The sequence below is a fragment of the Phlebotomus argentipes genome, unplaced genomic scaffold (genome assembly GCF_947086385.1).
Source record: "Phlebotomus argentipes unplaced genomic scaffold, Phlebotomus argentipes genome assembly contig_5, whole genome shotgun sequence".
In the NCBI taxonomy this organism is placed as follows: domain Eukaryota; kingdom Metazoa; phylum Arthropoda; class Insecta; order Diptera; family Psychodidae; genus Phlebotomus; species Phlebotomus argentipes.
The window spans coordinates 641,000-664,158 of NW_026776165.1; the positions used below are offsets into that span (position 1 = coordinate 641,000).

The window sequence follows — 23,159 nt, forward strand, 5'->3', positions numbered from 1 at the left end:
TTCTCAGAAAATATACTAGAACTTTCTAAACATTCAGATTAAACTACTATTTCCTTCTGCATTATATTTATGAAAAAAAAACTAATTATAATACACAGAAACTCTTTCCATCAAAATTTCTGCGCTCATAGAGAGGAAAGTTCAATTGAAAATCACCCTCATTTTACACTCAAATGGAATATTTTGCTTTGCAACCCCTCGAAAATCGAATGAGCCGCATTTGTTCCACCTTTTTTCTCATGTTTCAGGTGGTCTGGGGAGGGGGTGCATCCGCTAAAAGCTGGGCTGGCGCGGCGAAAAAAAAAAAGTGTATGTATTCCACAAACACACGAAATGATTCTCCGTCTCTCGCTTACATTCGAGAACAATATATGGAATTAAAAATTCAATTGTCATTTATCATCGGGCGACCAGAAAAGAGACCCACGGCCGCCAAGCGGGTGGGCCGCATTTCGGCTGTTTTCGCCGCGTCGCGCGGGGGTAGGGGTGACGTTGAGAGCGAAAACGCATACAATTTTCAAGGGGGGGTGGCGCGCGAAATGGGAGACAGAACAGCAGCGAAATTCGCAGGATTTTTTCCCGCGCACTGAGGGCGCATTTGAGGAGGTGGAAAATGAGGTTCGAGGGGCGGTGGTGGAACAAAATCGCTAGCAGCCGAAAACGGAAACCACCCCCCCCCCAAACAATTTCTCCTCCCAATGTGTGTGAGTGTGTGTGTACAAACGGAAAAAATTAAACCCTAATTTATTTCGTCCAGTCGATGCTTTTTATATTTTCGCCCATTGTTTGCATTAATTAATGTTTAATCAGAATGCGAATAGCAGAGAGGAAAAAAATTTTCGCGTGTGGATATTTCATGTACACTTTGCTGAGGGGGTTTCGCCGCTTTTTGGGGACTCGATGCTGTTGACTGAATTGACACAGCTCGCGCACCCTGCGGGGGTGTGGAGTGTGGTGGCTCAAATGTGGTGGCCAGAAGATGTGATTGTTGTGTATAACTCAAATCTCACCCTGTAAGATATCACATTGAGCCCAGATAAATGCACTTTCTCAACCCCTAATCGCAATGAAAGGAAAAAAAACCAACTGCCAATAAGTCTGTCAATGTGCCATAAGAATTTCCCGCGCAATTGATTGTGGGTGCAAATGGGCGCAAAACAACCCTTCTAAATGTATTGGCACATTGTGGGGAGGCTGCGATGTTTGGATTTTGAGGGTGGAAACCCGCCTGGGCCACGGGGAAAAAAGAAGAGTCACAAGCGACGTGTGCAAATTGTCAAACATAGACACAAAACTCAAATACAGTGCAGTGTCCCACCTGCAAAAACACCTCTTCTCTCACCCTCACAAGCAAACAACACCCCCTTCAGTTTGTCTCTTCTCATAATACGGGCTCTTTTCGAGGGGGGTGTTCATGGACAATTTACTGCCCTTTTTTTCCCACCACCCCCGCAACGGCCGCACACCACATTTTTCTGCACTTGTGTGTACCCTTGTTCATCATGTGACTGGTACAGATCTCCCAACCCCCAAAAGCCCTCCACAGCCTCATCCTGATGCACCCCCCAAAAAAAAAAGATAGAAAGAGAATGTATCCAAACATTTCCCGCTTGTTTTTGGTGTTTTGTTGAATATACAAAAGTCTCGATTCTCGATTTTTGGCCCTCCACTTACCATCGCTTCTCCGGGAATTTTTTCCACAATTTTTCGCGCACCCCCTCCCCCACCCAGTATGGGTTTCGGCAGTACAGTGTGAGAGAGAGAGAGAGGGAGAGAAAAAGCCGAGACAGGAGGACGGTTTGTAAATTTAATGCTCGAAACGCGACCAAAAATGAAAAGGTGTTCACATAGTTTCTCATGGTGAGTGCTTTTTTTTCCTGGATCCAACTCGGTAACACAATAGTCACAAGTTGTGGAAACATAGGGACAAAAATGCAGCGTGGTTGTGGCGTGTGGGGTGGTTTTAACTGCCTAAATGTCAGAGTGAAATTTGGCGGACTTTCGACCACTTTCGAAATTCTAGCAGAAAAATTGTCATGCGAGATTTTCCGTGTAGACAAATTTAGGGTTATTTGACTCCGAAATGCGGAATAGACATAAATTTGAAATGGTTTTTGCAATTTTCTTCCACATAATAGCTATGGCTTTTTCTGCTTAGATCATTTTATTAGAGGTTTTTATGCTATAAAATCTACCTATGATTTCAAGAGGAATCTCTCTTATTATCATATCTTCAACGCCTTGATTTGACGATCATGTCATCCTCGGCTCTTTTATTCACACACACACACACACACATCACAAGGCATTGGACCATTTCATCAAGTTGATAAACCCCTGGCCAGGCGAAATCCATTTGCTTTTGCACTTTATTGCCCTTGCAATACGCAAAATGCTCGCACTCTCATCGATTGAGCACTTTCTGCGAAGGCAACATGTGAAATTTCTCTCATTAGCAACACTATAGAGAAATGCACACGGACTCTTATACAGCACCCCTGATTAGGTTGAGGAACTCATAATGGGATGAAATATAGTCTTGCCAGACACGATTTACTATCAAATCGCAAGACATTGGGATTGCCAACGCGCAATTGAGCCACCAGAGCAACAATAAATGCACAACTGCAGACTGCCAGCAATAAACCGCGAGATGTTGAATGATGTCGATGTTTAGCGCGGTGCAGAGAGTGAGTTCGGGACGAGAGAGAGAGAGAGGATTGAAAAGATCGAGCAAAGAGGCGCGATGTTAAATTGAACAAACACATCGACACCCCAAAGCTTGACTGTGACCTCAGGGGAATTTTATAATCACGATTAAATACGATTTTTTTTTCTCCGTACATCTCCTGTTTATTATATGCCTCAGTCATTTATTATTAATGTGTCCATTAATATGCTCTCGCGCATATAAAATTATTCCTCCACCTGGAATTTGGTTTCAAATCAACCGATGGAGGTGGGAAGTAAATATGAAAAGATGTTGCCGCATTTTGTATTTCCATCTCCTCCACTTCTTCACGATTTACTTTTACACACACACATTTCGCGCTCAAGCCAAGTCATTCAGTGGTTCATAAACGACACGGGAATACGTAAAAATGTCCACAATTGCCATGCTGAGACAAGAAGCGCGGTCATTCATTCACTGTATCGTGATTTTTCACCAAAATATTTGACCATTGAGGCAAATGGTGTGTGAAAAAGTTCCACGTGATAAATATAGTCTGACAAAGAGTGTAGAATTCTTAGGTTGTACTAAAAATGATAAATTTTGAGAAGCTTTTATTGGTTCTAAAAAGAAATTGACCTTGTACTAAAGAATAATTACTTTGTTTACACAGTTTTCCTACTTGTTAATTAGTCACAATAGGATTTTCTTACTACACCAAGTCTCAAGGAAGGCTTGTTTTTTAGTACAGAAGATAGAGACAGCATTTCTCTGAGTGCACCCACGCTGAATGCCCGCTAAAAGTGCAAATTTCTATATGATAGGCCGCGCAAAGTGAGGCGCAAGGCAAAGGCAGCGCACTTCACGTAAGATAAAATATATGAGTGAGAATGAGTGCAAAAAGCGATTAAACGAGCTAAATATGCACACAAATAGATGTTAATTGCACGGATGAAAAATGCAAAAGAGAGAAGGAGCCACAATTGCAAACACCCACGATTCTGCCGTATAGCAATTTCACATATAATCATGTTTAGGGAATGATCTAACAATAACAGAAATTATTCTTGAAAATAGAATTGCACATCGCTGGAATATCCAGTTTCGTTGTGCAATCGGTCGCAGTTAGAATCTTAAGTGGGTTCACTAGGAAGTTTTATACCTTTGATGTGAAGAAGTTGCGCATGTTTCTAAACTTTCTTCTTTTTTTTGTTTTCAAAAACGCCCCACAAATTTCCAGGCAAATTTGTGTGGATTTCTTCAAGAAACTGCACCTCTTTATCGTCCCAAGTATGCCAGGCAAGACACTTGTTATTTTGCATAAGTCCAATGAGGTGAAAAAAAAGTGTAAATGATATATATGTATGAAATTTATTGTTATCGCTCAATTGTAATTTTTGTCGTCATTAATACATGAACTAGACAAATAAACAAGACACTTCTCGGTGTGTTTTCTGCTCCAGTCTTGCAAGAAATTTGACTTAATTTACAATCTAATCTTCTGGTTGTTTCAAGGGTAATTTATTTATATTTGTTTGTCTTATTATTATGTGATATTAAATGCAAAGAAATACCCTGTGGCCTCTCTCGAGAGAGACACTCCAACCACTAATTTATCGTTTTTAATCTTTTATGAAGTTACATTACAAGAGATTATTGCCTTGTGACTGTATTTCTTCTCGCTTCCTCGCCATCCACCATCATTTCCATCTTCTTCTCACCTTTTTTCGGCCCCATGCCACCATCTCACTCCCCCCGCGGGCCGACATGCATGCGCGACTTATCATTTATTGCATTTTATTATGCGAACCAAACGGCAATATTATATGCATCTCATTAATTATTAATTACAAATACGCCCACATTTTTTGAGGCGACTGACTGGCACACCAACATTATAATTTTGTCTCTCACCATTTCGCACCATTTGCCTTGTGCCATGAGTCTCTCGGAGATGCTTACAACTCCGGGTATTAAGCTCACATTTTAGCTGGCAAACACACAACAGCACATTGTATTTGCCATTTAATGCTATAAAGTGCCCCGGAGGGGCAATTAACTCATCATTTTCAGGTGGTTGTGGAGCAAAAATAGCCACTATTCGGCGCCTCATTGCGAATTGTTAGCAAAGAGACGTGCTATTTTCGCATATCGTGCAATTTAGGATCAGCTGGAAAATCGGTGCTTCATCTCAAAGCAGAATGGAGCAACAGGACCTTCAATGAGATAACAGAGAAGCCAAATGTGGCAGCTTTGCGGCAATCCTTTGAGAGTCGCGCTAATATGCAAGGAAGGACGGTGGAAAGGGAAGTGCACTGAAGGATTATGTTACTATGGTGTGACTGAAGCTATTGGCGTCTCAAAAAAGGACACTCAAAGTTTTTAAGTGGACGGTCAGTGAACGTCCAATTCACTTAGTTATCTGCCCCTTTGATATGCGCAATATATTAGCGATTCCTTGAGGTGTATGCCATCGTGCGGTTATATTTCAACTTATGTAGATGAGCTATAATTGTAAAAGAGTTTTGTGTAACATGCATTAAACACTCCAGTCGATCTCGATGCCTCCAATAAATTAACATTGTGGAGATTTTTTCTCGTGCAGAGTGGCTTTAATGATTATTTAGGGGGAGTGAGGGGGTTGCGATGGCTCATTAGATTGCCAGTGCACTTTAGCTTGTGGCAAATGATGACCAGAAGTCTCTCCTTCTCTCTCTCTCTCTCTCTATGCGAAAGTTTATATACAGTGATTTTTAACCTCATTCCTCTCCTAAGTAATTAAGGCAGTTTCACCTCGGAATTTATGTTCTTAAATTTATTATTTCTGACCGAGAAAATACATGTAATTAGCAATTGTGTGCTGAATATTGCCCGAGCATGGTTCATATGAAAATGAATTAAGTGGTGTGGCGAGGGGACGAGTGTGCGGTACAAGAAAAAGACGTGTTCACCAGTGACAAAAACAACATGAGATCACGAATAGCACGCGGATTGAGAGAAGCAAAGAGAGAGAGAGGAGTTGCAGTGTGCGCGTTATTGTAGGTGAGAAAAAGAAAGCAATGGCATTATAAGACAATATTGAAGAAGAAGGGAGAGATCTTTTAATCATTTACAAGTGTAGCCGATAAAAAAATTTATTGCAATTGTAGGTAATAAAATTGGAAATTCTCTCCTCGCGCTGATGTTTGCTTATTTTTGCGCCAAATGTATGGGCATGAATAAAATAGCATGCATATCCTTGTTAATGATGATGATATAAACCATTTAGCTGTGCATGTGTACATACTGGCAATCTCCATGGTTATTCAACCAACAGAGACGATACCTTACTTAATAATATTAATAAAAATAATGATAAAAGTGCGATGCATTAAGAAAATAACTCGTGAACTCATAATTTTCTTGCACTCCATGACTTTAGCCTGATAATTCCCAATGAAATTTCCACATATTTCGACATTTTACTGTGGCATAATTACACCCAGCGGGACTGTTTGGATAAAGCCGAAGTGCGTCTTCTTGGGAAAAGAAGTCATAACGCGTGGAGTGATACTTAAAAACAACAATATCAATGGGGATATTTCTTTTTCTGCAGCGTCAGCGACAAGCGGCCAATAATCTTTCATTGACCTGTCTTATGGAATGCGAAAATTAAGTCATAAAAAGACAAAGTGGTCGTCGCTGAGCCAAATGTGTGTGTGCCCGGTAATTAAGTTAATTTAGAACATATGCAAATTTTTAACAGCGAACACCGCATCGAAAGAAGATCATTCGCCATTAGTTCCGATCATCGGATGTGATTTCGAGAGTCACGCGAGCTGTGCGTCAAGTGTTGTCGATCGGGACACACGCAGGATCACTGCAGCGAGCAGTAAATTCTCATTTTTCAGCTTACAAATGGGCACTGAGAGCTCTATTTTGCCGTAGAGTGTGGGTGTGAAAAAAGGCGCATAAATTCAAAGATAAATCCGATTGTTTGAGTGCAACCCCTCGCAAACTGTGCTGTACTCCAGCCCCTCCCCAAACACACACTCACACACAGCAGCATCCCATAGGAAAATCTCACAAACACCGTCAGTGCCGGAAAAAGAGTGTGGAAAAAAGAAAATTACAAAATGAGTGCAGAAAAAAAAAATTAATACAGCCAAATGATGTGCAAGTGAGAGAGATAGCGTGTTTCATTAAAGCCCCCGTAGTTTGTGATTTATTCTCAATTTCCTATCCAGGGCTAAAAATTGTCCAGTGCGCGCCCTCTTGGATGGGGCGTAGGAAAAAAAAAAGTGACTGTGCACCAGGAGTAAAAAAGAATGTCCAGACAAAATGGGCGAGAGCGTGAAAAGCACGTGAAATAAAATGATACATTGCGACTGCACAAATGCCACTTCCACAATCTGGACGCTATACATTCGCGAGAGGGTGGCGATATAGAATCAACCCTTGCCCACCAACCTACCCACCCCAAGGCTCGCTCACGGTATTCACATGCGGATGCAGTGGTTGGATTCAATCTCTGCTCACATTGATGAAATTTGGTCAGATGAGAGCGCCAGTTGTAGTGTAGATAACACAATAAGAAAGATCAAAGAAATACTGCAGAAAACACCAAAATCAATCTGACAACGATCAGATTCTTAGGGTTCAAAATAATCCACACACATCTTTAATTTAAGACACGAATAGAAGATGTCATAATTTCGTGTCGACAACCTCTAGATTATAATGTGCTAATTTGTAAGAACATTTGCAAAGTGTGATAACTCAGTTACGTCATTATTTATTCTTTGTCTACTTGCGAAATACATTAAAGGATTATTTTCTTCAGAGACTCTTTAAAACTCTCCTGCTTATTCAACATAAAACACACTTTCCAAAAGGGATTCAAATAAATATAACCGCGGTCGATTCGCCACGTGAACAAACACTCTTCGTCACACTTTTCCCTGGGTCGCGTATCTCGAGTATAAAAATTATTTAATGCGTCCCTCATAAATGATAATTAACATTCACACAATTAATTTTGTGTAGCAGTGACGCTAATTGCGGCAACTAGGCAATTTGTGTGGGGCGCGAGGAACTGGGAAAAGAGTAGTTGGATATAAAAATGAGCAAGTAATTAAAAATATAAACGCAATTTGTTCGTCACTATTGATTGACTGACAAGTTGGAAATAATGTTCATTGTGAAGTTTCACACACACACACAACTAAGAAAGACAATATCATTTGCAATTAATATCCCAATGAGATATTTTATTGCATCCTCGCATAATGAGAGAGATCTTCTCCATTATGGGCACTCTTCAATGCCTTTGGCAAATCAATATCGCCGCTTGTTTCGTGACGGATCTCTTCCTCTACGCCGTGGAGTTCGTGAAGACTGCTTCGTGAGATTAGTTCTTGATTAAGCATTATTAGAAGAGTTGTTAATTGATGCAGATTAAAGCATTTCCTCGTGTGGGAAATTAAATTTAGATTGATTTAGAAGGTCTCTTGTTTGTGCATAGTGTGGAAAACTTGAAGTGTATTGTGCATCATTCGCTCTGTACACCACTTGAAACTGAGTTTCATTGCCTTGTTGGCACAAATTTGCACAAAATTCGAGGGCAAATTAAAGAATATGGGAATTAGTGAGGAAAGACGGTTTGGCATTGCGAGAAAACTGGGCAAAGAGTGGCTGTCTGGGATGATTCACGGGAAGAAGGGTGAAATATAATTATTGCGAATTAAAATGCCTCCTGGCAGAATGATTTTTAAATGGGGAATTAGTTTTAATTCCTCATTGTCGATTTTTCCTCTCGCGAGAGACTCCAGAAAAGCACAGATCGCCGAAAAATTATATGATAAATAAATACCTGTCGGACTGTGTTGTTTTATTGTCGGCCTCACGGCCTCCACACCATTGAGGATTTTTTACATACAATCACCCTCCCCCTCGAGTGAATTCCATCCCTCGGCACCTTGGCGCGAGGTATATAACATTAAACAGCCACTCAAGCGTCCAACAAGAGCCGACCAAGAGATAATTACACTTTGATCAAATAGGGGAGTCATTAATTATTCCCAGATATTTTATCGTTGTGCTGCCTTTTTACTCAAATACACTCTCGCACACATAATATTAAGTCTGCCTGCTTTTGTTACATTTGTACCTTGAATGTTGTAATTTTGCTTTGCTCGCCCCTTCGTCTCTTTGGCTCAATTTTGCTTTATTTGCACAAATAATTATACTGTATCACTTACGATAGCCGAGCCAAAAGGTAGACGATGCCCAAGACATATATTATCTGGCAATGGGAAGAATATAAAAAAAAACATCGTCAGGGGCACAAATGAATGATGATATTCCTATAAATGCGCTGAGGAAATTGCTGTATTATTTTCCTTTGAGGAAGGTTTATTGACCAGAAAATGAGCTCATTTTCGACGAATACATTGCAACTCATAAACATTAACTGAATTTAGGGCTACACAAGCTCAAAATTGTCCAATAAACAAACAGAACAAGAAACAATACAAGTCAAGATGACTTTCTTTCAAGCTTTTGCGATTGTTCTTAAGAGATTCTTCATGGATTCAACAATGCACCAACACAATATTCCAATAAATAGACCAAGATTAACTTGACAGAATCAATAACCGCATATTAAATTTTCCTGTTCAACTCCCTTAACTTGATCCACTCATGGCGGAATTGCAATTTCTAATCAAAAGCCACACTCGTTGACGTCACACTGAGCTAAGTTGCTCATCACTGACCCAATTTCCATGGAGAGTATTTGCAATATTTGAAAATAACTATTTTGCCAGATACTTTGAGGTAACATGAAAACTCATTGAGAATCTTAGAAATGAAACCCCCGCGCGTTTTGGAAGGTTCTGAGTGTGCATAGCATAAATTCCGCTCGAGGAGGGCAAATGTGCAATTTTCAGACTACAGCAGCTGCAATTAATCACCCATTGAGGTGTGTTAAAATTATAATTGTTCACCCAGGGAGTGTGAGTTATAACGTATCAATCTTGGTCAGAATTCTACGCCGAGTGGCTGAAGTTGTTGTAGAGGGAGAAAAAATGAGAGCGGCAAAACCGAAAATTCATAACATATAAATTGCAATTTATAGATTCCAATGTGGTGGATTGTGTGTATAGATTTAAAGTGTACAATAACTGATGGTTGAAACTTAAATAGCTCAATGTTAAATGCTTATCAAATGCCGCACAGAGGTGAATATCGGCGAGAGAGAGAATAAATTTTATCCATATGGAATTGAACACGTGCACGTGATTCTATATCTTAATTGCAATTCCTGGCATCGCGCACAAAATCAAGGCATTGGCAGAAATTCTGCACAGATAGTGTGCCTTGGCTAAGTGCGATAAACCCACAAGGAGTTCAGTCAGTGCCCAAAAACTCCCAGGATATCATGGATGATCATCAAGCAGGTGAAGAGGCTCAACAGCTGCGCGCCTGTCGCTGTTGAGCCCGCAAAACACCTTGGCTAATTACTCAAAACATCGAAAATGAATTAATTACTCTCCTGGAGTCGCGGCTTTTTTCTGCCCAAATCAATTCATTAGCCTCGCATTTTGGACTCTCATTAATTGATTTTCGACGGCAGGAAAATTAATAATTGCGCTGCATTATGAAACAATCAAGCCACATTAATTACCGATTATGTCATGCAGTGAGCCTGAGTGTAATGCTGATAAGCATATTGAGGCGGGACATTAAATTATTTTTTGCTTTCTCAAGATGACGTCAAGCTTAGAGAACACACACACACACTTGAGCCTCCTTTTTGCCTTCAAGAGTAAGTCATTGCTAATTACTCTCGCTCTAGGGTTTGAGCCGAAAACAAGTAAACACCGCGGAAGGAAAATGGCATAAAAATTCAAGCTCAATTGACTCCATTTCCTTCCACTGCAATTCAAGAGCTGTGCGCAAATGAGCGCTGATGGTCGCGGGGTTGGCGCCAAAATATGGGGCGTCGAATTGCATGCGACTCAGCGGATAATTAGTGCACCCCCACGAAAGCTGTGCCGGGTGGCAAAGCACAACACGTGCTCAATTGAGTACATTTGGCACTTGAAATCATTTTAATCGGCTAATCAAAATGAGAAATTATATGCAAAATTTACATATTTTGATGGATTCACGTGTTGGTAATTGGTGGCTTTTGACTGGTGGCGCCTGGATTTTGATGAATGGCACAGATTTGCGCTCGCTCGCGAATCATTTTGGGGGGCAAAAAGGTGGGCGGCGGGGGTGGAGGCGCGATGGATTGAGGGTGGGAAAATTGCCCGAGATTTCTCAAGGGTGGCCTGATGGATATGGGTTAAGAGAAATGTCGAGAAAAGACACTGATTTAAGTTTGCCTCTCCCTCAAAGAGTAATTCATTTGACCCTTCTCCCCACCCCCCATGAACTACAACCACAGTCAATCCTGCAGCAGAGGAGATAACTAAGTGGCAGGATTTGCTGTCACTCCATCGGGTCCAAGAAATGTTTGTCCATCGAGTTGACCATATCCTTCGTCGTCTGGGATTTACATAAATAATTTCAGTTTTCACAAAATAATGTGGGACGACCACAAGTTCTGGACTTTGTCAAATAGCACACCATTAATTTAAGTACAAGTTTAAGGATAATTTTGAAAATTTTATACACTCACCCAAGTGACCTGCTCATTTATACTGGGAGCAGCATTGGATGTGCTCTTTGTCTTGAGATTAGTCATGAATTTCGGGGTTTCTTTCGTTCCGCCGCAGTTTCTCAGAGCGTCTGTGTGTGTGTGTTTTCCATGGGAGTAAAAGTAAGAGTGATGAATTCAACCCAATTCGCAGAAGATCTCTTGGAGCATCCCAAGCACAACAATTAGCCGTGCCATGAGAATTAGAAGGGAGTGAATGCATCTCCTCGAAAATTCACATTAAATAGCAATCAAAGAGCTTCGAAAAAGCCCCCCGAAATATTATTTAAAATGCAGTGATGATTTATAGCTCAACTGTAGCGCAATAATTTTCACATTGGACGATGCGCGATTTTCAGAGATCTCTTGATGAATTATAGAGGGCAATTAAGTGCCAAAAATGGTTGAGGCCTCAGAATAAATTCACTTATAATAGGAGGTTCTTCGTTTGGACTCTTGCGTCTAATGAAGCCAAAGTCAGCAGATCTTTTTTAATATTTCACCATTAAAATGTTAATGTGTGTGCGTGTGTTTTAAATTGCCACCAACGCACAAGAGTCCATCAAATAAATTACCACTCGGGCGCTTTTGTAGCTTCGCCTGTGTGAATGGAAAATGATCATGAGAGTGACAATTGAAATTATTATTATTAATTAATTAATTAAAGTGGGACATTTTATATTTGGACTTGTGTGGGCCACACAGAAGATGACTCTCAGTCTAGACAATGTGGCGGGGCGCGAGAAAGGGGCAAAGAGAGGGGGGTTTTTCCTTAAGAATTAAGTGGCCTTTTGAGTTGCTCCCTTTTTTGCACTCACTTCTTTGTCAATATCAACGAGGGGGAGTTTTGCTTCTTTGAGGGTGGTTTTCTCTCTCATTCAGACTTAAGTACATTTTCCGATGTCTGTGTAATTATGTGGTAATTAGAAAAGCCGAGGGTACACAACTTACAGTCTTTCTCAACAGATATCTTTCACAGAAATGGAGTCTCTGGTTGGAAAACAGCAAAGGAATGATGTCACATTAATCTCACAAAACACCACCTTATTGATTATTACAATTGATTATAGTAAAATTTGTAATGATACTGAGAATGCCCAGAAAGCAGACATATTAATTTTAAAATAATGCACTTCATTGAGTGCACAACCCCTCGGCAATTACACCCACCCATGGCTTGAAAGTCTTGTCTATAATATTTATTAGTCTGACTCATAGAGTTGCGGTTGGGGGGCGTTTTGTTGCAAAAATGTATAAATCGCAACTCTTGCAGAGCAAATTGAGCGGCCCAGAGGAAATACTTAATGCCCCACTCATAATTTGCCACTGTGTGGATGTTTGGCAAAATTGTGACAATTGCCGAGAATTTTAATGGTAATTTCCCGCGAAGAGGTGAAAGCCAGACTTGCCACCACTCGTCATTTACACCTCATCCCATCGCACACAGTGTGCCCACCTTGAAATTAACGGGCGTGTTTATGCATACGAAAATTAGCTTTGAACACTGAAAAGGGGTGGAAAAGGCTGATGGAAAATTCATCAGTCGCACCCTCGCCAGTTCCCAGGAAGTTTAAATGGCGCGGCCAAGTCTTGCAAGCGGAGCACTTTTTACACACTGGGGCGAATGGGTTTCAAGAAGTCCTACATGAGACGTGATATGGTCAAAGAAGTGCCAAATCCTGCAACACCTCTTCAAATGTCCAAATCGCACTTGATGTATTACAGGGAAACCACACACCCGTCCGACCCCCTGTGGCGCTTGTGGGGGGAGTGGAATTGAGGGGTTGAAAACAAGCTCCACTATGTGAGCACTTATGTACAAACTGACCACTATTAATACTCAAAATGTAACTGAGAACGTGCGGAGGCAAACAGTGCTGGAGTCTGTTTGGTTTGGCAGTCAACCGCACTCTGGGTGAGAGTCGCCTCTTGGCCTCCTAGAAATTGCCATCCAGCCACCCCTAAAGGTGCCATAAGGGTGTGCTAGACTGCCCAGTACACATCGTCTTCAATCGTTGTGCATTTGAATAAAAGAAATGCTCCAAAATATGCGGTGTCGACTGTTCAAATTCAGCGCGGCCAAGTCACTCCGCCGACCCAAGAGGCCAAGGGAGTGTAATTGTTGATGGTAATAATTACATGGTAGCAATATTAGCACAAAATGTTGGGGCTATTTTAAGTTTTAGTAGCAAGTCAAGCGTGATAAATTGTCCTTTAGACATTGCTCCCCCACACACCATGTCTCACTCTCTCTCAGGGTGCCGAAAATGTCACATGCGACCCATACCACCCCCCGAAATAGTTTCACACGTCTCTCGTGCACCCCCCCACACGCCCCACCTCAGCGGCACAGGATTAACTAACATGGGAAGGAAGATTGTGTGGCGATCCTGCTTTTTGGGATGCGAGACAGCGTGAAATTAGGTGGGTGCTCTCGCAGGCCCCCCAATTTGCTATCCCGCGTGGCGAATGCAAATGAGAACTTCCCCAGACACTCGATGGCCTGGCCATATTTCATCCCCGGACATGATTTGACAATTAAGAGAGAGAGGCTAATGAGATTGATTGAAAGTGAATTTTTTTTCAATCACTCTGCAACTTGCTGCTTTGTTGCTCAAACGCATCATTTCCTGACTCAATTACGGGCGCCATTATGGCTCATTGATAGACAAAACCTTCTCCATTAGAGAATATGTTCGAAACAGGTTGGTTTTTACGGTGGCAGATTGTAAAGCCCACCTTTTAAGAGACCGAAAGACAATTCCAGTGAAGCGAATATTTAGGTGGAGCACTCAACTAATGATAATTCTGCGTGTAATTTGATTAAATATAATTGTTATCAAGTTTTTTTACCAAAAAAACAGCTTAAAATATGAAATTTTAAAGTAACTTGCTGCAATTTTTCAATGTTTTTAATGTTTAAGAAATCATTTAATGCAATACCTTAACTCGACACTTTCCTATACACGCGTCAACCCTTCCCAAGAACCCCCACAAAACACCCGCATCGCAAGGAGTATGGAGCATCTCCCAGTCTCCAGTCCATCTCCTGATATATTTCCCTCTGCCAGAGGAACTCCTTGGCAAATTCGTCTTGCTGATAAATTGCTAGAAATTTCAAAAGGTCTGCGGACGGAGTCCCGGAAATTCTCGGACAGTGAGAGGGATGAACTGTCCAGTTATAAATTTATATTAACTCTCACATCGACAAGTTAGAGGCCTTGGACCGCCCATTAAGACAAGGACTGATGCCGACGGTGTGTATTAATTGAGCTCCATCTATTAAATTATTCTCTATTGTGGTGCGTTTCACAAGTATGACTTGTGTCCATCATCTTAGCTGTGTGTTGGCGAGGGGGTGGCGACGCCCGGGTGGACGGGCTAAGTGGTGAGTAAAACTTTCCACACCCCAACCCTTTCCGTCGCCAGGGCGAGTGTGTATGATATTATAATAACAACGTCTATAATATTGAAAGACGAAGAAGACTCTGAGCACAGCCTTCAAATGGTGGTCAGTTGTGCCCCTCCTCGTCCCGCACTTCCGCCCCAACGACAGGGGCGCTGCCCGGTGTGGGACGAAGAGGAACTTTGCCTGGCGCTCTTTCTCTCTCTCAACATAATGAGATCATAAAGTTTGTCTAATCAATAATGGAGGAGAACAAGTAAGACGGAACTAAAACTAACTAACACCGCTGGTCATCCTTCCGTTTGTCTTCTAATAATACTCCACCCCCGTCCACCCCCTGGGCGGCTCTGGGGCATGGTCAAGAGATGTGCAAGTCCGGAACTCAACTCAACTCATTAGAATCTCTTGGAGCAAAAGGCGGAAGATTCTGGTCTGCTCTCACCTCCCAAGGGAATCAGTGGCATGGGCGCCGGGCGGGAAAACATGAGTGGGTGGACAATGGTCAGCGTAAAATAACAGACCATCACCCAAAAGCTCTACCCAGCCCCATCCCTGGGCGGCTGCTGGCCCACCCTGCGTCTTAAATGTAGGACGAAAGGCATTGTTGTTGATGTTGCGGGCTAGTTTGCTGTTATTACAAGAGAAACCCATGGGTTTACCGTCCATCCATCAATGTGTGGCTTTGCTCTTATTTAATACACATAGTCCGATATTACATAAAAGTACATGTTATGAGAAACATCACCAATATTGTAAGTGGACGATGGCAGAGTTTAAAGTTTCCTCCGCTTCCGCCTCAATCTTCGCCTGGCTATATACAGTGTTTCCCAATGCCAGAAGGATGTTTATGAACGCTATATTAGTTGCAAAGTTTCCATACACCCCAAAAAGCCCCAAAATGCAACCAAAGAAGTTGATGGAAATTTTCTCTATCACACACTCAAGTGATGGAAATTTCATTTAGAAATTGCCCTTCATTTAGCAATATTTGGGGAAAATTCCGAGAAATCATCGCCACTCAAGAAGCATAAGTCTTGCAACACTGTCATCTTCAATTGCAGCCCGTAAATCTTGCATTTCACTCCTTATAATTCCCATTATCACATCATTTGACTTTTTTCGTGTTGCGCCATCGCGTTTCTCCGGGGTTCAAGAATTAATTGGCACATGCAAATACGGGTCCGCAGGGCAAAAAGTATCACCCCGCGATAAATTCTGATCACGCACTTTGGCAGAAATTAATGATCAATCATATTTTCGGCAAATATGATTAATTTTGGCAAGTTCGCGCGCGCACGAGGAAAAAAGCTCACCTCTGATTTCAGATTGATTGGCTGCTGCTGCTGCTGCATTGTTGGCGATGATGATGTGGATGACGGCGTCATGATGCTGTTGGCGGACTGAATGGACTCCAGCTCGCGCTTGATGACACCCAGTGTGGGTCCGGACGATGATTCACAGGGCATTACAGTGCCCCCGAGCATTGCAATGGGCTCACCACTGCCGTTGCTATTCTCAGCCGCGTCCTCGCAACCCTCAGCCATATCAGACTCGCATCCCGACTCGTCTGCAAAGACATGAGAGAGACCTTATTAATCTCAGAGGCGTCAAATGCACGAAACCCGATACTTATGGCAATATCGATGAACATGGGGTTGATTTGCAGTCATAATCAGAAAGGAATGACAGAGAAAAAAATCCCACCAAGAGAGATGAATTTCAGCGATAAAACACATTAAAAATAAGGGAGGAAACGCATAGAGTGACTTTTTTTTTCTTCACAGGAAAGGGAGAAAATATTTTGGGAGGAAAAAACTGAGGGCAGTGCATTATCAATTCGATGAACCGTGCATTGTTTTGGTTGAAAAAAAAGGAAAAGGGATGAATTTCATCACTGTATCCATAGGGAGACTTTTTAGGGAAGCAATTATTATTATTTTATCCTATACTGTTAAAAATTGAGCCCAAGACTAAAAATCTAATTCACAACTTTGTATTTTTCATACTTCATTTGGTTCTTCGAGCCGGATGTGTGAGAAATAGATCCAGACTTTTTAAACTGTACTTTTGTAGTGAGTTAGTTATTATCCCTTTTCTTCTCACTCGCGATTTAATGAAAATTAATTGAATCATGACTCCAGCCTCAAAAATCCTTGACAATATTCAACTTCACGTGAACTTTTTTTTTTATCCACTCACGAGAAACAATCCTTCACAGTTCAAAAAGCACACGAGAACACAATTAATCAATTCTCTCCTCTCATTTAAATTGAGATATTTTTTTTTCTCAAGTCCGTCTATGAAATTAATGCCAGTTAAATTGAATTTTTCCCAAGATTGCGTCAAACGGTGCTTAATTATTGCTCCTCGCCAATTGGCGTATAGAAATTTGTATTGCGGAAAATTAATTGGCTGCAATTTTACACATCATGATGTGTATTTTTTTACAGTGTACAAACTTTTCGCAATGAATCGTTGATTACGAGGGTGGCGGCAAATCCTCGAAAATCATTCCCCGACAGGGGTGCGGATTTCGCAATGGATGATGAGGGTGGGATAATAAAGTAGGTGCAACTCATTTATTCTGGCGAGTGCGTGACTCAAAACAAAAGCCAGCGAGTTCTTCACCCTCGCCTTTCTGCCCAGACACTCTCTTTCACTCTGGAGCGTCCATTGTTGGGACCGCAGCGCAATTCCTCGGGGAAATGCTGCTGGAAGGCACAGGAGTGCCTTAGAAAACGCACGAAGAGTGACAGAATAGTGGATTCTTGATGGAAGAAAAGACCTCTGACCTTCTCCTCAATTCGGACTGTGTCACTGCAACTCTGGTCCAAACTCAGGGTGCGCAATTGTCAGCGAATTCACTGGGGTTTGTCTGGAGTGTGGGAATCGAAAGGGGTTGGAAAAACACGAAGGGCGACATTCGGTATTTCAGCTCACACAAAAAAGCCATAATTATAAATGAGGTAGTGAATCGCAAAGGGCATTAACGATTCCTATACCCATTTTATTCCCGTTCCCAGCGGCGCAAAGCAGTTTTTTTTCTCTCACTTCCAGTGTAATTTCATAATAAGACCCCCTCCCTTCTCTTTATTCCCAACCGTGGCCAATTCACGTGAGCCTTGCTGACGGATAAAACTCGACAGTTTCGTTTTTTGAGGAGTAGATTTTCAATGGCAATCACAGGTAATGATCAAAAAGCAGCGATAAGCCTTCTGACACGAGAAAACTCACATCCCGAAAGGCTTCACAACGCAAAGGCATTTTGTGTTAGACAAAAAATAAAAACAATCATCGCAGTTCTTAAGCAGCATAATTCACAGATAAATCAATTCAACACTGAACTGCTGTTCTTAATTTTCTCCTCCCGAGCTGCCAATTTCAATCTGATGCAATAAAGAGCTGCACTCCGAAAGCCAATGCTTCTTTTGCCACCGAATGAGCTGAAGTGCGCGGAAAATCTCAACCTCGTTCGATCCATCTGACTGATGACGGTGTTTGTGCCTCAACTCCCAACTTCCGCGCCCTCCACCTTCAGGCCTGAGTATTGTAATTAAATGTAAATCAGATTAAACAGAAAATTTTCGTATAATACTTTTTCTCTCTCTCTCTCTCTCTGTCATGTATACGCGATATAGAATTATTTAAATGCGGTTTACAGGCGAGTCAAATGAGGAGAACGAGAAGACCAACTGTCATTGTTGTATTCTAATTATACTGATTAAAGTCCATTTTGCTGGGTGGCGCAAAATCTCATGAGCGGACAGGAGGAGGAGGAGGGGGGATTAAGTGTTGAGTGTATGGAGGAGAATAATTCAACAATAAAATTTTCAAGTCCACTCCTCGCATCTTTGGATTTTGCCATGAAATTGAGTGTCGCGACAAAAACTTAATATCATTTGATCTCATTATATTCCGGAGTACGCTCAACTCTTCACTCCCAATTATGCTAATTTCCCATCTCTCGCGTCCCGCTCAATCTTGCCATATTCGCGCCATGGGAAGAAGTGGTTGAAGCCCAGAGAGAGAGAGGATGATTAATCAGTGGAAATTTTATAATAAAGCAAAAGCAGGGGTCGTCATCATGGTGGTCTCTTGTTTCGACTCGCACACTTGAGACTTTGGTAAGGGAAAACGTACTCTTTTTCTCACCCCTCCGTCGAAAACCCATCTCTCTCTCGTCGACCAAAAGCATAATTACAGAGTGCATGTGAAATTGCGACTTGAACAGCACTTTTACCGAAATATTCTTCACACACACACATTCGTAGCATAATTATAAATTATAATGGCGAGTCGCTCGCCCTTAATTTCAGCTCCCCGATATTTTCACCCTTTGTTTGGTCACTTTTATTCACAGCAACGCATAGACGGTTTGAATTAAGGGGTAAGAATGAAATATAACGAAGGATTGGGTGTCAAATCAATTGCAACACACTGTCAATTTCGCATTAATTGAATGCGCCTTCGAGTACTCTTCGCGTGGCCCTTGAAATTGTATAAAATAATATATATCAAAGAAGCACAACTCTTTGAATTGCAATAAAACATATAAGGGGATCTGTTGTGAAAAGCATGAAAGTGCCACAGTTGAATCACGATTTTTAAGCACTTTTCAGTGCTGTGCGGATAATTTTTATCCACAAGAGTAAGAGAGCTTTTATCTCACAGGTATTGATTGATCGATTTCGATCAAGTCTCCTCAATTGTCCCAAATTCACCTCAAGATTCTTCTCAGCACAGCAAAATTCAGCATTTCTGTGTGGTGTTAAAAAAGCACAAAATACTATTTATCGTTTTAAATATTTGGAAAAATTGACTAAATTAAAAAGAATTAAATTAAAAGGAATCATTTGCACCAGCGATGACTGAAGATTCATACATTTTTATATGGCTAAGATCAACGCTGATTTAATACACTGCGAGAAATCCGCGAGTTAATTATTATAATTGGACAAAAGCGCTGGAATATCAATAAAGTAACATAATTTCTCAACATTTTGCCATTTAATATCTTTTCCCGTCGTTCTTTCTTCACTCTGGAGGACCCTGAATGCTATTCAGCGCACCTTTAATGCCTCAAAATTAGGGTAATTTAGCGAGCATTTAATCAAAATCCACAAATTAGCAATGGAGTTAAGACATTTTCGGCTCACTCTCTGCATATGTGTGCGCTTCTCATGAGAAAAGAAGGCCAGAAGAGCGCCAAGAAGTGCGTCTGAAAATAAAATTGGGTGAGCAATAAAAAATGATAAATGCCTGATTAAAAGACGTCAGGAGGCATTTTATGAATTCCAGACAGCATTGGTGCAAATTTTATTGCCATTAGATATTACACAGAGGATTCTTCTGTGTCGAATTAATCTCAATTTCTTACCCGTGAAGCACCCATTATTAGAGCCATGAGCTATTATGCAATCCCTGCAACAATTCACAACCCTTTCGGCTCTGGTGCTTCCTTTGGCCCGCCGCGCGGTTCCTTGTGCTAAAAGTGGGCAAGAGGCGTGGGGAAAGAGGGCATAAAACTCGACATAACTTAATGTACCTTTGATGATTTCAGCTGTTTGCTACATTTTGCCATTTATACATGTACAAATACATCGACAGGAGCATAAAAGGAACGCCATAATTAAATATTACCAACAATATACCATCGAATGTGTGCCTCAAATGTGTCTGGGCTATGTAAGAGTGGAAATTATATCGTGTAAAAAATACACACAGAAATGTGTATAATTTGAGGCCTATAATTATTTCGTGGCGGTAATTCGAAACCCTCGCGTTTGATTCACTCTTTTTTTTTCTTTCCATCACAAACACCACCAAAGGCAAATGTTGGTGGATATGGAGAAAAAAAAAATCCAGCATAATTCTCTACCCTGAAATGTCTCCCCCCCCTCCTCGCCACCCCGCCAGCACCTTTAAGGCTTATAATTAGCGATTAAAATATGAGATTAGTCATTATGAAATGCTATATTTCGCTCGGCGCGATGGCCACAGATGAAATTACGCGGCGAAGAGAATTCCACACAGGCCGAAAAAGAAGGACTGACCCTTTTGATGTTACAACTTAGATTTATAATTATATTAATTACTTGTTCACTTAATTACTTTCCTTTTTAGTGTAATTAACGCGCTCGAATGAGTTGAGATCCAGTAGGATTAAAAGTTCACCCGTAAAGTTCACCCAGAATGTTCGGCGAATTCAATCGATTGCCAGCTGAGAAATGTTTTTATTGCAGCCACTTTGGAATATTGCGAAGGAAAATATTCAGCATTTTATGCATTTGACAATGCTTCAACGCAATTTTAAAACAATTGTTGGAAATTTAGCTAAAAAGAAATGGGATTTTCAGGCAAAATCTTCACATATCTTCACAAGGATATATATTTTTTTGTTATTTCTGTAGCAATTTTATTTGTCTGTAAAAAAAATTTCAAAATCTTTATCGCAAAACTCATTCAGCAATGATACAAAACGCGTCATGGAGTTCTTGTGCTGCATAAGAAACAGCAAAATACGCTATAATTCTTCTGAATCGAATGATCATAAATCACATTATCTAATTACTGAGTGTGTGAGTCTTATTGGTTTGGTCTCATTGGAACATGAGATGAAATTAGCTGTGCGAGTGCCGTTCTTGAGGAAAAAATGCGCCTCCGATGGTGTGTAATTTGACGAAGGAGGCAACCAAATGAGAAGATGGAGGGGAAAAGAAACATTTGCATGCCTGTCAATAATTTGATATTATTAACAATTGAGTTTCAAGTCAAATTGCGAAAGTTTAATTCGCACACTTAATTGGCAATTACAAATGCGTCGCAAGAGATCACGACCACAAGAGTGAACGTTGAAAATCTACTTTGGGTGTTGGTTAATTTGAATTTAAAGTGTGACGAAGGGCGGCGAGCCATTGTCAATGTAAATACACAAAACGCTTTTCTCTGAGTGTCCGCGTGCTCTTGTGCGGCGGGGAAAAAAAAGGTGAAAGACGCGCACGCAGAATTTCACTTCGTGGCCAAAAACTTTAATTTCTAATTTCTTTCCATACTCCCGCCACACTCTAATCAAATCATTTATTTGCCAAGTCTCATAATCACGGTGCCACATTGCAATTTGCATGGCGAACCATAAATTTGAAAAGACCGTAGATGGAAGTTCGAGGCGAAATTCAGCGTCAACCCACGCGGAATTGAAAGTAAGAGAGTCACGCTGAAGAGTCAATTTCTAGATCTTCCCGCTGAACGATTGGGCAGAATTGTAAAACACATCATGCTAATTATCATGAGCCACTCGCTAAATAGATGCCATAAATGAGACAGTCTCTGCATTGCCATCTCTGCCTGATTGATGAATATCTGCAAACAGGACCGCAATGAAAGGCATAGCGAGTGACACATGATATTTTTATTAGAGGAGGAACACTCCATTGAATCTTTCCTCCATGAGCTCTATACAATTTAATTAAATTGTCGAAATAAATCAAGAAAGTGCAGTGCGTTAATTTAAATCCAACTCGACACGAAGACAGACACACCAACGTGCTAAATGACTCACATTTTGACAATTTAATAATACAAATGCTCTCTCTCTCTCTCTCGTGAGTGAAAATTTGTGGGTGGACATCAAAGTATCTGAATTTGTCTCTCAATTTCCATACTTCTTTTTTTTTGGCCATTTCTTCGCACGCGCACGCTGCCAAATGTGGAGTTTCGCAATTGAATCTCTCTCGTCACCTTGCCATCCATCCAGGAATTGCCATCAGCACAGAAGGAAGAGTCTGAGGGCTTGGGCTTACAAAACAAATGAAAGAGTGGCAGAGGCACGACATAATTTCTTGCAATGGGTGGGAGGTGGAAATTAATAGCTGAGTTGATAATAATAAATGATGCACTTAACATGCTACCGACACCCACGCGGAATGTACTTAAATCTTCTCACATTTCATGGCATTTGCCACCGCGAACCGGGCCGCAGACTGGCCAAAAGAAGGCCTCACGATCGCAAGTGAAGATCAAAATAGTAGCAAATGTTGGATGCTGGGTGTTAATTTAATGCCTCTTTTCTCTCTCTCAATGAAAAGAAAGTGCGTGGAGGTGGAGCTGTACAGATGAAAATTGTTCATTTTCGCAGTTTGCTGCCACGAAAATGTTGTATCAATTTCATGGTATTTAGCGAGTAAAATAACCAGCAAATCTACATGGCGTGTCTCTTCCATCTTCACCCTCAGTCAGCGTCTTTCATTCACACACATTCAGAGAAATAGAGAGAAGGAAAGAGAGCAGCCGAGAGAGAGAGAGGACATTCACCAAGAAATTGAAGACTCCTTGAAGGCATGACTCACGCACTCGGCACGCAAAAAGGGCCTAGAATCCAATCAGCCTTCAATAAATTG

At 41.2% G+C, this 23,159-nt stretch overlaps 1 protein-coding gene across 3 annotated transcripts in view; it reads right to left on the reverse strand.

Annotated features, from left to right (window-relative positions):
* LOC132265916 (POU domain, class 6, transcription factor 1) overlaps window positions 1–23,159 on the reverse strand; it is an 85,436-nt gene that overhangs the window by 43,784 nt on the left and 18,493 nt on the right. For all 3 annotated transcript variants that reach the window (XM_059766712.1, XM_059766711.1, XM_059766710.1), the window contains exon 3: window positions 16,077–16,330. In XM_059766712.1, coding sequence (XP_059622695.1) covers window positions 16,077–16,307 — 231 coding nt within the window. In that variant the 5' untranslated portion in view covers window positions 16,308–16,330. The remainder of the gene's footprint in view (window positions 1–16,076; window positions 16,331–23,159) is intronic.